This window comes from Quercus suber, unplaced genomic scaffold (assembly GCF_002906115.3).
Source record: "Quercus suber isolate HL8 unplaced genomic scaffold, Cork oak 2.0 scaffold_3B, whole genome shotgun sequence".
Taxonomy (NCBI): Eukaryota; Viridiplantae; Streptophyta; class Magnoliopsida; order Fagales; family Fagaceae; genus Quercus; species Quercus suber.
The window spans coordinates 833054-850639 of NW_027071805.1; the positions used below are offsets into that span (position 1 = coordinate 833054).

Here is a 17586-nt window from a genome sequence, read left to right on the forward strand (position 1 = left end):
CTTCACTTGATTTTAAAATAGGTTACTTGATCAAGATGAATTAATTATATTGTGACAAAATGAAATGGAGTTTCTACTATTATTCTGATATGAAATTTTGTGGGCCGAGGGCTTGTTAATGATGTTAGGTACGAAGAAGAAAAAAAAAAAAGGATATTCACCATTAATTGATTTTTAAATAAGTTATGTAAGGACCCATTTTGAGTTTGTAGCCCACTATGTGGAGTGATTTAAGCCCAAAAGGCCCAAAAACAATAAATTTATAAAAAATAGGTTGGAGAACTGGGTTGTGGTTGATCAAATATGTACTGGAATCAATCAGACAATAAAAGAATGAAACGAAATAGGATTATGTTGAAGAAAAATTATCCTCGAAAAGGTCCGAGGTATACTGTTCTTTTATATTATCTTCCAAATTGGGTTACAAGTTTGGTTTCTGAATGCTATCTCCTCTCTTTTCTAATTTTCTGATTCTCCTCTTTTTTGGTTTCTTCTCCTTCCTTTTATACTCTTTTTCCTTTCCATCCCTACCTTCCACGTGCATGTCCAACTGTGAATCTTGATACTTGTCCCATCAACACCTCCCAAAATTCTTCATATAGTAGCTGTAAGGCTGAAAACCAATATTCAGGCATCACCTTCACATTAATGCGGCTAGGAAGTTAGCTGCAAGTATTAATGAGGAGGTAGCAGCTTTTTTCCCTTGATATTTGATGATCCTTCTATGTCTTTAGCTTCTGTAGTGCTTATCTGCATCAATTAAATACTTCTGTGACATTTTTGGAAAGCAGATCATCTCTAGAGGTCATGATCTCGGTTATCCCAGAGTACTCTTATCCTCGGCACAACCCTTAAATTTTCATAATCTAAACTGACTTCTTTGTTTGTTAATGTGGTCCCTACTAATAACGTTTATAACTTCTCAGACATATTTTGTCCTCAGCGTAGGCCTTTGGTCCGTTATACAACACGTGTAATGGATCTCCAGGCCCAATACTGCTACATGTTACTTGATCAAGATGAATTAATTATATTGTGAAAAAATAAAATGGAGTTCCTACTATTATTCTGTTATGAAATTTGGTGGGCATAAGGGCTTGTTAATGATTTTAAGTAAATAAAAAAATAAAAAAAAAAAAATACTCGCCGTTGATTTTAATATAAGTTACTCCTAGAATATAATGAAAATGATATATAAAAGTTAAAATCATTTTATGTGCGAGTGTAAATATGTGAATATGCGTACTTCTTAGTTTATATTGATTCCACTCATGTTAGGGCGGTTCATGTGCTATTATACCAGTCTCTACTTTTTCTTTCTTTTTTGGATGAATGTGTATGGTTTCATTCCCAATGCCACCAAAAAAAAAAAAAAAAAAAAAAAAGATATACAATCATGATTCATGCATGGACTGATGGACAGCTCAAATGTAATATAAAAATGGTATTTCATCACCATTGATTTTAAAATGGTTGTCATAATATAATGAGTTAAGTGCAGAAGGGATGGTGGCTTATATACATATATATATACATTCATAAAAGCCTATATTCTATTAGCCCAATTAGGTTTTAGTGTTTTACTTGGCTAAAGATATATATATATTTTTTTTTTTCCTTTTTTATAAAGCCATTATTGCACTCCTCGAGGCCAAACATTTATAAAACCATTATTACACTATGATTTTTTTTTTAATCTTTTTTTTATAAACTTGATAGTTAAAGCTGAGAGGAGTTGAATTTTAAATATCTTCATTGGAAATATCAAAAAGTGTCACTTAAGTTAAAAAAAAACTTTTTTCATGACTTGATCTCCATTCATTCTTGCTTTAAAAATGCATTCCATGCTATTCATCCAAAAATAAAAAAATACATTCCATATGTGTAAAAAAGACTTTGATTCAAATCTTACATACACAAAAAAGAAAACAATTTATATCTTAGTATTATAATGAAGAACAATTATCATGAAGCAAACATTCAAATCATATCGTATGTGTGTGTGTATATATATACACTGTGATATAATTTCACTTCTATTTTGCATTTTGGGACTGTACATGTTGTTGCATTTTTTTTTTGTGGGCATATTGTTTTATATTTTGTGAACGATTGGTCTGGAGTTATTTTGTGTGTGTGTGTGTGTGTGTTAAGCTTGAACTGGATTTTTGGAAACGATTGGTTGTCCATAACTCAAATAACTAAACACATGCCAAAGAACAATTTGGCTAGAATTATGACATGTGGAACTACGAGGTTAATTGCTAATTATTCATATCAATCATTTGGAATTAATGGTCTAGTGCACAAAAGGAGGCTTGCCCAATCATTTTCTTGAGATATTGGCTATTTGGGTCATTGATAGGCACATATAAACACCAGAAATCGCGCTGTTATGGCTCATATTAGGCATGATAATTACCCCTCTCAGATGTTCAAATGAGTAATGAGAATTCACTGTGGTTCAATTCATGTTACCCCTACTTTTTAAATGTGTCTAATAAAAAACTACAGGCTACACGCTATTAGGAAGTGATTGAATTTACTTAGACACTTGGATATTATATATTCTACGTGTTGTGATTGTAACAAGCTGTTTGATATATGATTTCAGGGTGAGGACATAGCTTGGGTGAACGTGGATCTCATAAACCCTGATCCCTCCGAGGATGATTGGGTCGCAGTTTTTTCTCCAGCAATATTCAAGTAATGTACATCTTTGTGTCACTATGTATGAAACGTCTAGCTAGTTGCTTTCTAGACTCAAACAATGTTGAATAGAACACAAATCATATTAGTTGTGCTTCTTTTATGATATTGACAATTTCTTGTTACGGGACAATTCCATGGAGAAAAAAAAAATTAAGTTGGAATTTTACATCTTCTATTAGTCTAGAAATTGAACGAAACTTGTTTTGAAATGGCAGCTCCTCAACTTGTTCAATAGAAAATGAAGAAATTCAATCTCCATATTTATGTTCAAGCCCGATAAAGGTGTGTACAATGTAACAACAACACAAAACAGTTTGGTTTTTGCTTCTCTATAACCTATATAACATTAATGTCTTTCTTACAGTATAAGTACGCAAATTACTCCGATTCAAACTATACAGCAACAGGCAGAACTTCTTTGAAGTTCCAGGTTATCAATCAGAGGGAAGACTTCTCCATTGCATTGTTTTCAGGCGGTTTGTCAAATGTGTGTCTAGGACTTTTTAATTTTTATGTTGTTCTTATGCTTCATTACTGTGCCAAATTAACTAACTTTCACCCATGATATGTGAATAAATAATGCAGCCTAAACTAGTTGCAGTTTCAAATTTCATATCATTTGCAAATCCTAAGGCACCTCTATATCCACGCCTTGCTCATGGGAAGTCTTGGAATGAAGTAAGTTTACCCTAATTGATAGTTCCATTTAGTGTCTTATTATAGAAAATGGATTTTAGGTAATCAGCATTATTAGTTTAGGCTTGTTGGGACATGTGTACATTTTTTTTTTTTTTTTTTTATAAGTAGATTTATGTACGTATATAATTTTTTGATGTTGTACAGATGACAGTAACTTGGACGAGTGGCTATTCCATAGATGAAGCTGTTCCATTTGCTGAGTGGGGTTTGAAGGGAGAAACAAAGATGCGAACAGAACAGCATGTGTGGTAAGTTATATATACTAGTCGTAAATACACGTAGTACATAGAAATTATAATTATTTTGACATGTGATATGATGTCATATCTAACAATCAAAGGGGGAAAAAAAGATAACAACTTCATTTATTTATAGTTTATACTCATTCAAAAAAAGTTATATTGGACAATTGTTTTCATATCCTTAATGCTAATTAGCGTTCAAGACGGCCAAGTTGAAGGTCCCAATTCCGCTCTTGCCGCTTAAAGAACCATATGTCATTTTCATCAACTTTAAGGGATAGAGATAATGAATATAATAGTTTTAGTTATTTTTAGTTTATACTCACCCGAAATGGATCAAAGCGGATCGATATAGACCAAATGAACCGAAATGGACTGAAGTAGACCAAAATGGACCGAATGAACTAACGTGGACCAAATGACTGAATTAGACTGAATGGACCAAAGTGGACTGAAGTGAACTGAACCGGACTGAATGGACCAAATTAGATCAAAGTGGGTGTTTATTATCTCTATCTTTTGCAGTTGATGAAAATGACATATAGATATAGATCTCTAAGTAGAAGCAGAACTAGATCCTTCACCCTAGCCTTGAATAAATATTATAAGATTTCATCAATTCACAGTGCAGCACATTACATAATTTTATTATGAATTCTAATTTGATCGCACTATAAGTTATTAATTTATTAGCTAGGCTTGGAGAAAGCTGTACTGATTAGAAAAGCGCCACCATTATTCCTTTTTCTTTTTCTTTTTCTTTTTTTGTGTATTAGTAAATTATCAATAAGCAATCATTGGCCTCAAGTGCGAATTTGAGATTTGAAATCTTGAACAAATATTACTGCTATATTATTAATCTTCCAAGTTGTTTTAAAATATTCCTACACTTGTTAGTATCAAAGAGTGCTTCCACAATGAAATACATATATGAAGTATTGTGCCTTTTCCAAGATTGCAAACAATTGTGTATCTCTAGTAGCTTATGGTCAATGGACACACTTTTGGCTTCAAAGAAAGATCCCAACTTTTAATTAATAATACTTGAAAATCCTGTCAATTCATGACTGATAGGCCAAAAACATATTGACATCTTATAATTAAATTAATTGATTAATTAGCCAAGTTATTAATTAATCAAATTAACATGAAAACGCGTGATAGCACAAACAAATCACCAATTAAACTAAGTATGCAGCGGAAAATAAATTGATACAGTGATTTGTTTAGGAATTGGCAAAACCTACACGGCAAAAACCCCGCAAGGTGATTTTCAGGTCACCACTCCCGAAATTCCACTATTATCACAACAAGCGATTACAAGTAAAGGAATCCTAGTACTTTATACCAACCTACAGTTGAACCCTTACCCTACTACCTAATTGGACTTGTTCTGTAGTGACAATTTCTCCTTTTGATGCACGGCTCCCAAGTACATGACTAACCAATTACGCAAATCCCAGTACACGACTTCAATCACTAACTAAAGAAGATTGTTGGCTGCAAAGTTCTTCAGTTCATCCAACGATGAAGATCAAGAAGATGCTTGGTCACAAAACTCTATGGTGTACATACACAACAACTTCTTCAAGAATAATGAACTAGGGCAAAACTTTGTCTCCAGTCACAATTTGTTTTAGCAAAATTTTCTCAAAGCTTGTGCAACTGGTGTACTCTTTGACAGTCCTTAAAATAATCTTTTTATATGTCTAGGGTTAGGAGAAAAGAAGGCCCAAAGACACATACATGGATTCCTGGAAAACATATCAGAATTTCTGTTTCTTTCATAAACCTCAATAGATAGGAGGTGTCGAGTAGCTGTCGGGCCACGGGCTGAACAGCTTCTTAAACTTCGACGCATGCTAGCTGTCGAGATTTAATGAACTTGCACTTCTTCAGCTTATTTCTTGAACAGACTTGATAACTTCAATATTTTATCTTGAAACACAGTTTCTTGAAACATTAAACACATCCTAGATCTACCCAATTACAAGTAAAGTGCGTTTTGTCAAAGGATTAGCCAATTGCATAAAATTATAACATATGTTTCTAACAAGTAAAACACCTATATCCTAACAATAACTATATATGGTTAGAAATTCTTGATTAATTTGCTTATTTCCTCTTTATGGATTACTTTTTATTTTTTAGGTGTGTTACATTGATCAGGCATGAGCTTGGATCACTCTAAATACAATACTTTTTTAACTCTCTTTTTTCACTATAACAGTTCAATTAATAATATGTACATAGTACCATTTCATGCATGATGAGATTTCCTTATTTCTCTACAGGTGCACCTGCACTAACAGTTGGCTGGCGTGATCTTGGTTTCACACATACTAGTTTCTTAACAAATTTGTGGCCAAACACTTTGTATGTATTTTTAACTCATTTCTTGACGTAAAAGTGTCCTGAAAGTCTTACTTAAAGGTATTTGCTGAAGGTTTGTTATGATAGTATTTCAGGTACTCTTACAGGATTGGTCATATCCTATCTAATGGTTCATATGTCTGGAGCAAAACCTATTCTTTCAAATCATCCCCATATCCAGGACAGGATTCATTACAGCGTGTTATAATATTTGGCGATATGGGGAAGGTAAAACAAGCTCAAAACTTAAAAATAAAAAAAAATAAAAAATCCAATGTACCAAACCAAACTATTAATTAGTGCAATATCAGAAAATTTTGAAGATTAAAATCTACTAACAGCTTTGCTTCTCAAAAGGAAAATAGGCAAAAGTGATAGTATATGAGATTGTGCACATATGTTGATGATCTTTGGCAACCATGTAAATTGAACGCCTTATAGTTAAGTGTGTAAATTGAGTTTTTGGCTGGATTGAGTTTCTTATTAATGCTTTTTTTTTTCATGTATGCTTTAGGGAGAACACGCTGGTTCAAATGAATATAGTAGTAAAGATCCGGGTGCACTTAACTCTACAGACCAACTCATCAAGAACTTGAAAAATTATGATATAGTATTCCACATAGGAGATATAGCATATGCAGATGGATACATCACAGATTGGGATCAATTCCTGCAACAGGTGGAGCCCATTGCATCTACTGTTCCATATATGGTTGCAAGGTTTGTGTAATTGATCACTACTTGTTTCCATCTATAATAAAAATCACATTATATGCCTTACTTGATAAAACTTGTTAATGAATCTTTCAACTGATCTTAAACTCTTTGAAAGTTCAAAATGTGTATAAAACACCCTTGAACGTTTAGACCCCAAATTATAAAAATACCAATTCAAGCTTTATATCAAACAGTTAATGTGCGGAACATGATAGCAAGCTTATAACAGAATTGATAAACAATCTAAGCCAAATATAAACACATCCATTGCAATAAATATAAGGTAAAGATAAAGAGAAGGAAGATGCAAATACACGGACAACACATGATGTGTTATCGAAGAGGAAACCAAAGTCCTCGGCGTAAAACCTCTCCGCCGCCCTCCAAGTGGTAAATAATCCACTAAAGAATGTAGTTAGGATACATGAACAGTTGAAGACCCTCCAAGCCTAATCTACCCAAGTACCTAAGCCCTCCAAGCTTCTTACTCCATCGAGGTTACGCCGAACCTATTTCTTCTTTAACTTCCCGGATTCCGCTACTATACCATAGCATCAACCAATGTATATTGGTTCCTTCCAAATTGCTTCTCTTAGCACCAAATGAACCTTCTCACAGACGTGGATGTGGTGAGATAAGGATTTGACTAAAGGCCTCTCAAGAATGTAACAATGGAGAGGAAGAGAGAAGAGGAATTTGTAGAGTCTCTAAGGTAAAGATTGGGAATAAGGCAATCTTGTTTTTCTCTAGGGTTTCTCTCACAAAATTCTCTCTAGAAGCTCTCTCAATTTAGTGGGTATAAGGGTCTATATATAGTAGTGTGTGTTTGGAATACGAAGAGTCAGTTTTTGCCAAACAGGGTTGATTAGCTGCTTGGCCTCGCGGCTTGTCTAAGTCGCGAGTTCAAGTCGCGAAGTAACGGCCTGGCTAGCCTGGACTTTTGTCCTGTAGTGCAACAGCTGGTGCGACCCTTCAGCTCCCTTGTGTGCTTCTCACGTGCCTGTAGTTGGCGGCTTGCCAGTCGTGAGTCCTAGCCGCGAAACTTTGCTTTCTTGCTCATACTTGAGCTTTTCTTCACATCTTCTCACACACTACCCTTACAATAATCCCACCTAAATACAAGGTTATTAAGTGCTTAAATTACAAGCAAATTGGCACGGAATAAAACCAACAAGATGGTTGATAAATTTCAACCTTACAATCTCTCCCTTTGGCTATTCCATGACAAAACCCTAAAACAAACTCTAGACTTAACGCGTGAGTTGGGAACAGTTGAAAAACTCACTCACACTTAACTCTAGAATCTGTGAAGCTTTAGAACCATAAGAACAAGTAACTCCTGAAACATAACAACACAATAAGTTCATTGTATGCAGAAAACTTGTAATGCAAATGGAGCAAGCATAATGTGATCAAGCACAATGTAGTAAAGCAATAAACCATGGCAAGACCAAAAACAGGTAATCACTTCATACAAGTGATCACAATGTTCATTCACACTTGGAATGAACATCCGAACATTCAAGTTGACAAACACAAGACAAATCACTTGAATGACCAAAACTCAACCAATACACAATACATGAAGTATGTGCATCTAGGAAAAATACTACACGAGCACAAGAGTGGCAGTACTTAAAAAAGAATGCATAGCATTAGGTTAGAAGTACTGATATAACAAAGCACAAAAGCTGCATAAAACATGGTACAAACCACAAAGGCCTACATGTGCATAAACAACCCTAAAAGCTTACAAAAGCAATATGGGTACAAACCTTAAACATAAACCTTAAAACCTACACAAATAGTAGGTACACACCAAAAGCATAACAGTACATATGCTGAAACATCATAAATATAAAAAATAAAAACCCAAAGTATTAAAAACAATCAAGATATATGAGTTTAATCCAAACCAAGACTAAAACCTATAATAACAATAGATAACCAAACCAAAGTAACAAAACTATAACCAAAACAGCACATATAATTATGAATCTCCCCCTCAAGTGCTGGCAAAAAAAAAAATCTCTCCCTTTTTGACCGGAATGGCGAAAGGGTCACTGTTGTAACTTGGTGAAAATGCCCTCAACTTAATCTGCTAAAACATCGATCTGGTCCTGCATGACTGCCATTCTCTCTAACTGCTCTCTCTGGCCTTCTCTAAGAGTCTTTTCCAATTTCTCAAGGCGCTTGTGGAGGTTCTCAAATAGCATCTCCAACCTATCAAGTTGAGGGGCAGACTGTGCTTATGTAGTGCTAGGTTGCTGTGATACATGGGTGGCATGTACATATGAATCTGGCTCAGGAGTAGAAGGAGTAGCAAGAGAGAAATGTGCACTCTTTAGAGTTTTGGATGAATGACTTCTACTAGCTTGTGGAGTAGACATAGAGACTGGTCGAGGACGAGTAATTGTTTTCCCAACTGAGGGAGGAGTAACACCTTCACTTAGAATGAATTTCATAATGAGACTGCAAAATGGAAGGCACCCTCATGCTACTGTTCAAGTCGTGTCTTTCTTATGATATAAAAAATGTGGGCACATATGTCAATAGTGGTGCCTGTGCTGAGATCACATAGAAATTGAGCCCTTCCAAGGTTTATATACACCGTGTTGGTCAACGGATAGAGGTTGGTAAACATGATCAGCTTCAATGTCGTCAACTCAGGTGAAAACTTGGTAGTACTTATGGATGATCCGACACTGGAGATGTCATGGCCAGAACCAAGAACTTGGAGAATGTCCTGAATCACTAGAGTGCGATCATCATAAAGAGTTAGGTCGACATTCTCAAGTCTAGTGATTTTGAGAAGTTCAGCTATGGTGTCCGGACTAATGATGAACTCTGTTCCTCTTACCATACAGTGTAATTCAATTTCAAGATCAACTGTGTTGGCAAAACACTCCTTCACTAGTTCCATCATTGGATCAATAAAATTTTCAAATAATTCTACCCAATCTTTTGCCTCGAAGATCCGAGGGACAAAAGTGGTTTCTAGAGTGTCAAATTTGACCTCCCATCCCACTATAGAAGTTGCCCGATCAAAAATGCTTGAGTAAGCCTTTAGATGCTGAGGAGTTCTGAATAACTTACTATTGAGTTTAGTAGATGGCTATGATGAAGAACGTGTTCGTTTTGCAACAGATAATGTTTCCTCTTCTGTCATAACCTCTTTTCCTTTGGAGGATCGTCGAGACATCTGTAAAAGAGCAAATACACAGCAAAGTACCAAATTCACAGCACACTTATTTTGTTAGATCTAGTCAAGAGATGAGAGTATAAAGACTAAACAGATTTAGAAGTCATAGAATCACAAAACAAGAACTAAGTCAATAAAGTGACAGAATAAGCATTGTCAAACATACAGAGAGTAATAGACATTACAACACACTCTGTCAAACGTGAGTAGCAAAGTGTCACAGACAACAAGCATTTCAACACAATATCATGAAAGTGATATGCACTCAGATAAGTCAAAACATCATGTGAAGCCACACTAAACAAGTCATAGGCAACAAAAACCCATTCAACAAATCCAACTAAAAGACCAAAAAATTCGCAACAACAATAACAGTCAATCAGATGACATTCACTATAATGAACAACCCAAAACTAAACACCCAAACACAATCAATTTTCAAAACACACAGATTCAAGAAAAAAAACACTTAGAACAGGAAATTTGAAGTAAAGGATAGACAACCATACCTTTTTCTTAAAGATCTGAGAAGAAAAAAATGTAGAAATGGAGGTATCACAAGAGTGAACACGGAGTGTTTGAAATAGTGATTTGGGGAAGTCAATGAACAGTCACTAAAGTTTGAGGGAAAAATTGAAAAACAATTTTAAAATTGTCTTTAAAAGGCAAAACACATGTTTTTCGCGACTGGATCAAGTTGCCAGTAAGACGCTAGGGTAAGCCACGAAACACTGTGAAACCAAGATTCTTGAAAAATCTTCTAAGTGTTTTTCGCGACTAGAAGATCTACTCGCGAGGGAGTCGCGAGCTGAGCTGCGAAAATCTCTGTGTACCCCTCACAACTAGACCTTCCACCCACAAACAAGTCGCCACATTAACCCGCGAAAACCACAAAAACTCAAATTTTTGAAAAATTTCTAAGTCTTTTTCGCGATTGCAGCCTTGACTCGCCAGTGACCCACGAAAACTCTCGGAGTGAGCTTCACGACTGGAGTATGCAACTGGACCTATCCACAACTGAGTCGCCAAAACAGGGCAACACTGTTTTTGAAAATTTTGACATCTTTGTAAAACAAAATACTTTCCAAAAGCAAACTAAAACACTCAAAAATCTTTTTGTGTTTGATCAACAAAGATTGAGTATGTGAAAACACATTTAATCAAGTACAATTACACAAATGAATATGGCAATCATTGAACATAGACTTGTGTGTTGGGTGTGGATATCAAAAATGAGATAGTCCTTAGTCCAATGTAAAGTTTCAATGATCAATTCAATCAATGCATACACAACTAGCACTAGATATTGTGACCTATCTCAATTATAGAAACATGCATATATGACCTCCTACAAGTACTTAATAACAATTTTTTGAAACTTTTCATTTGGCTCCATATTTAACATATCATTTGCACTTTTTGAGCAAAGAAAATCTCATTTTGAGATAAATGCCTGAAATTTTTGATATTTCAAATGATGAGTTAACCTTTGGATTTTTGGGCATCAAACATTTTATTTTGGTCGTTTTCCCTTTTTCCTAGTCGAATACTAGTATGTGTGACTGGCTTTTGCAGTTCTATATTTCTTTTCATTTGAAAATTTACATTTAGAGAGCTCTTTTAAGTATAAAAATAAAATGTGGGAAGATATATAGGCATGAGTCTATGCATGTCTCAAGATCAACAGAACCATTCACTAATTATTCATGACAATGTTGAAGATCTATTTACAACAAGTCACATAGATTTCAGAATTTCTTCCATACTGATATAAGTGCATGAGAGACAAGCTAAACTCGTTAAATGCATAAAGCCATTAGTACAAAGGTACAAGGCAAAACATGCTTTGAGACAAAACTCAACAAAGTCGATCAAACTTTTAGGATTTTCTACTTTTTTTGTGTTTTAGGACTTTTTACACAAAAGCAGTAAAAGATTGATAAAAAACATTACAACAAAATGTAAAAACATTTGAACCAAAGACAAACACACACACAAAATAGCAACCTAAATACTAGTAAGAAGCACACAACCAAGCATATTCACAAACATGGGAAGTATTGATGCAAGGACATGTTGTAATGCTTATGCATGAGTACCCTTCGTCACCCACACGTCACGTCCGTTTGGGGTGATATCCTTAACAGATTGGGTACGAGAATTAGAACTATCAAACCTTCGTGTGAAACTTTCCAGGCAATTTGTGAAAGCACCGATCATCTTCATCATGACCATCATTCCTGGATCACGGTTTTGACTTCTTGGTTGCTCACCACCCCAAGACCTTATGTCTTTTCTTCTTCCTCGTGACCGAGGTGCACTTGCATTATTGTCTGCTCTTAGCTTTTAACAGTTGATTCTAATATGTCTTTGCAATCCGCAATAGTGACAAACATAATCCATTCTAGGACCCTGTTGTGATCTTGGAACTGATCTCCCTCTAGCTCCATATCTGGATTCTGATTGATTACAGGACTTATTTAACACCCGTTGATCAGCCGCATTCTTCTTCTTCTCAGCCTTAATTTTCTAAGGACTGGACCTATCCACAGTCGTCTCCTTAGCCTTCACAAACTTCACTTCTTTGGTGACCTTGGCTGATGAGTTACTTCTTCTGATGTATCCTAACCCAAATTTGTCTGAGGAAAGTTTTTGTAATGAAATAACATCTTCTAACTTCCTAAAGGAGACCCTATCTATTTTGGCATGAGCTTGCACTACCTCTTGCTCAAGAAATCTCACTTTTGTGTAAGCTTCTGATAGCTCACCATTAAGTGCTTCAATCTTACACTTTGCCTCCTTGTATCTGACCAGCAGGCTTTTGTAATCTTTCTCAGCTCTCTTCATTTTCTTCACAGCTACCTTTGTATACTCACCTGATTTCTCAAGAAGTAAGGTGTAATTCTTTTAAAGACTAGATGTATCTTATTCTTCTTCAGCCTCTGATTCTTCAACAATCCCAATAGACTCCAAATCAAAATATTCGCCAAGTTCCTTCACAAGTGAACCCAAATCATCCGAAGATTCCGCATGTGCAATGGTCATGAATGCAGAGTAGTTTCCTTCTCCATCACAGCTCTCTTTAGAATCAAATTTTGAAAAGTCTATATTACTCAGCGTTATGGCATACGCCTTGCCTTCCCTCTCAAGAAATTGTGACACTCCTTCTTGAGATGTCCATAACCATTGCATTCAAAACATACAATGTCCGAAGGAGATTGAATATCCTTCCCTTCTTTCCTTATAAACTCTTTCCTATAAACTCTTGAAGATGAATATTTCCCTCTATTGAATGGTTTCCCACTGTTCTTCATCTTCAAAAATTTTTGAAAGTTTTTCACAAGATATGCTACTTCCTTCTCCACTCCATCTTCTTTATAAGAATCATCCATTCTTTCAGTGATGGTTTTGAGAGTAAGCGATTTACTTGTCTTGTGGGAAGGCAGTCCAAGCTCATACGTTTGAAGTGACCCAATGAGCTCTTGGATTTTAATTTCATCCAAATCCTTGTTTTCCTCTATGGCTGTGACTTTTGCTCAAGGACCTCAAAATTTTTCTCACCACCTTAGTATCTTCAATCTTCTCACCAAGATTGAGCTTCGCAATCGCAATTTCATTGAGCTTCCCATAAAATGAATTAAAGGACTCATCATCTCCCATCTTAAGCTCTTCGAATTTGGAGGTAAGCATTTGGAGTTTTATGTCCTTCACCTTCTTAGTCCCCTCATAAGTTGTCTCCAAAATCTCCCAAGCTTCCTTGGCCACTATCATGTGAGATATCCTGTGGAATTCATTTGGAGACACACCACAGAATATAGCATTTAAAGCTTTACTGTTAGCATTGGCTGCAGCAAGAGCTGCCTTATCTCAAGTAGATTTAGCAGCCTTCAGCCTAGTCAAACCTATTTCAACCGCATCCCACGTGGTGTCATCAATAGAGCATAGAAATGTCCTCATTCTAACTTTTCAGAAGGCATAATTGTTACCATAAATAAATGGTGGAACATTGAAAGATTGAGACCTATCCATCTCAACAAGGGGTCAAGGATCACACTCAGGTATTAAAACCACAACAAGTGTACCCGCTCTGATACCAATTGAAAATTCAAAATGTGTATAAAACACCCTTGAACGTTTAGACCCCAAATTATAAAAATATCAATTCAAATTTTATATCAAACAGTTAATGTGCGGAACATGATAGCAAGCTTATAACAGAATTGATAAACAATCTAAGCCAAATATAAACACATCCACAGCAGTAAATATAAGGTAAAGATAAAGAGAAGGAAGATGCAAACACATGGACAACACACGATGTGTTATCGAAGAGGAAACCGAAGTCCTCGACGTAAAACCTCTTCGCCGCCCTCCAAGCGGTAAATAATCCACTAAAGAATGTAGTTGGGATACATGAAAACAGAAGACCCTCCAAGCCTAATCTACCCAAGTACCTAAGCCCTCCAAGCTTCTTGCTCCAACAAGGTTACGCCGAACCTATTTCTTCTTTGACTTCCCAGATTCCGCTACTATACCATAGCATCAACCAATGTATATTGGTTCCTTCCAAACTGCTTCCCTTAGCACCAAATGAACCTTGTCACAGACGTGGATATGGTGAGATAAGGATTTGGCTAAAAGCCTCTCAATAATGTAATAATGGAGAGGAAGAGAGAAGAGGAATTTGTAGAGTCTCTAAGGTAAAGATTGGGAATGAGGCAATCTTATTTTTTTCTAGGGTTTCTCTCACAAAATTCTCTCTAGAAGCTCTCTCAATTTAGTGAGTATAAGGGTCTATATATAGTAGTGTGTTTGGAATACAAAGAGTCAGGTTTTGCCAAACATGGCTGATTGGCAGCTTGGCCTCGTGGCTTGTCCAAGTCGCGAAGTAACAGTCTGGCCAGCTTGGGACTTTTGTCCTGTAGTGCGACAGCTGGCGCGACCCTTCAGCTTCCCTGTGTGCTTCTCACGTGCCTGCAGTTGGTAGCTTGCCAATCGCAAGTCAGCCGCGAGTCCTAGCTGCGAAACTCTACTTTCTTGCACATACTTGAGCTTTTCTTCACATCTTCTCACACACTACCCGTACAATAATCCCACCTAAATACAGGGTTACTAAGTGCTTAAATTACAAGCAAATTGGTATGGAATAAAGCCAACAAGATGGTTGATAAATTTCAACCTTACACTCTTTAAGATCAACCCTAATCTTCCTAGGAGGTGTAACTTCTACCAGTTTGACAATTTCACTCACGGGGGGCTCAAAAAAAGAAACAAAGTTTATGGAATGAAATTCAGACACAGAGATGTTATCTACAAAACCTAGACCAATTTTGTCTAAGGGAGACTTCTGAACACTCAACATGTGATCAAGTTTAGAACTAATAGACCTATTTGTTTGTTCTCTAGCAACAGATAATTCTAGTTCCAAGTTATTAACTTTATCAAGCAACAACATGTTTTCAGTCTTCACCTTATCAATCAATTCATTAGCATCAAACAATTTCAACAACAATTTTTTCTTATCAAGTTCAAGAGAAACAATTTTCTTTAAACCTAATTCAACATTTATAGCATCTTTTGTAACAACCTTGCAAAGCTTATTATAGGCTTTTTACAAATCAGCATTCTCAAAGAGTTCCCCATTAGAAGGTTTCTCATTAACCACAACAATTTCATTAACTATAGCAATAACTGTGAAAGCAATGAAATTTTCATCCTCATCACTACTAGACTTATGATCAGAAATTTCATCATCACTAAGGGTTACAGCCATAGTTTTACCATTTGATCTCAAGAATGTAAGACATTCTGATTTCACATGATCATACCCTTGACAACTGAAACATTGTTGTCTCAAAGAATTATTAAAGGATTGACCTACTTTCTATTTAGATTTATTAGTATTGTTCACTTTAATGGGTTCATTCCTCTTAAAATTCCTAGGTCCAGCATTGTTTTTACCTCTTGCCCTTCTGTTATTGTTCCTAAGAAAGTTTCTAAAGTTCTTGGCAAAATATGCAATCTCTGTAAAAGAGAGTTCATCATCAAATCTTTTCTCATCAACATCATCAATTGACTTAAGAGCCATTGATTTGGATTTGTTTGTCTTGGATAGGTTTAGCTCATAAAATTTGAGAGATCCTACAAGCTCATCAACAGGGATGGAGTTCACATCCTTGCTTTCAATAATGACAATCACTTTGGGTCTAAAATCCTCAGTCAAGGATCTAAAAATCTTCTTAACAATCTTAGGTTGATCATAAATTTCACCCAAATTATAAGCAGAGTTAACAGTATCATTCAATTTAGCATAAACTTTATCAAAATATTCATCATCAGACATTCTAATACTTTCAAATCTAGTAGTTAACTACTGCAGTTCCGCCTTTGTGCCTTCATGCATAGTTTGAAGAATATTCCATGCAGTATGAGCAACCTCAACATTTGAGATCCTCTTGAATTCCTCCATGGAAACAACATTAAAAATAACATTCATGGCTTTGCTATTAAAAGCAGCTGCTTCTTCTGAGAAGTTTGCCACTCACTTACAAGAGTAGTCAATTTCTCCCATCCATATTCAACGAAATTCCAAACTCTCTCATCAATTGATTTCAGGAATGGTTTCATCTTTACTTTCCAATAAGTATAGTTGTTCCCATCAAAGTGAGGTGTTATTAGAAGAGAGTGACCGTGTTCCATGACAATAGGGGTCAATGATCAACTCTTAGATCAAATGATCTAAATACTAGAGCTAATCAGCTCTGATACCACTTGTACGTTTTTAGACCCCTTAAAACACAAGTTGTTTAACCTAATATTAAGCCAAGTTAATTAACATGTTCATTAATAAGATCAAGGTTAAACACATTCAAATCATATAATGTAAATAGTGCGAAAATATAAAGAACAAACGATATGATAACCCAGAAAAACCAAACCGATAAAAAACCTGAGGAGGATTTAACCTAGCTATCCTCAAAGTAAAACAGATCCACTATGAAAGAATTGAAGTTTGTACAATAAGATTTAGATCACTAACATTCTATTACTACCTCGAGTAGAAAACTTACTACCATGACCACGTGATAACTTCGAGTCCATAGATTACTTTTTTCTTTGATCTATAGCAACCACAAGTTCTCTTACTTGTATTTTTTTTTTTAAAGCTCTTGAAACAGTAACTAAAGAGATCACCAAGTTCTTAACATCAATCTTGATTTTGATAACCCTAAGTGTATATGGAGGTAAACACCTCTGGATCTCACAGAAGATTCACACACACAGCATATCAACAACAACTAAAACATGGCTAGAGTTTTTCCTTTTATAATTGAAGCAAAATATAAAACCCTACATGTCATATAGGCTTGGGCTGAGTTAGAAATTTTGTAGAAAAAATAATCTGCACAAGGTTCGATCGATCGAGTCTAATTTTTGATCGATCAAGCCTTGCAGATTTAGTCCAATAAATTCTGCAATCACTTGATTCTAACTTTATACATAAACACACTTTGAGCAGCCTAAATCTAGACTCTAAGTTTTGATCATGGTTTGCCAACACATTATAGATTGAAGTTCTAATACATTTAGTTCCTAAAGTCTTATAACCTAACACAATTGTATATGGTGGAATATCTCAAT

At 35.5% G+C, this 17586-nt stretch overlaps 1 protein-coding gene across 1 annotated transcript in view; it reads left to right on the forward strand.

Moving 5' to 3' along the window:
• Positions 1-6756, forward strand: part of LOC136066194 (probable inactive purple acid phosphatase 27) — a 15402-nt gene extending 8646 nt beyond the window's left edge. Inside the window, exons 2-8 of the mRNA XM_065770103.1 lie at positions 2615-2706; positions 2928-2994; positions 3077-3199; positions 3298-3390; positions 3556-3659; positions 6122-6254; positions 6541-6756. Coding sequence (XP_065626175.1) covers positions 2615-2706; positions 2928-2994; positions 3077-3199; positions 3298-3390; positions 3556-3659; positions 6122-6254; positions 6541-6756 — 828 coding nt within the window. The remainder of the gene's footprint in view (positions 1-2614; positions 2707-2927; positions 2995-3076; positions 3200-3297; positions 3391-3555; positions 3660-6121; positions 6255-6540) is intronic.
• Positions 6757-17586: the final 10830 nt, after the last annotated feature.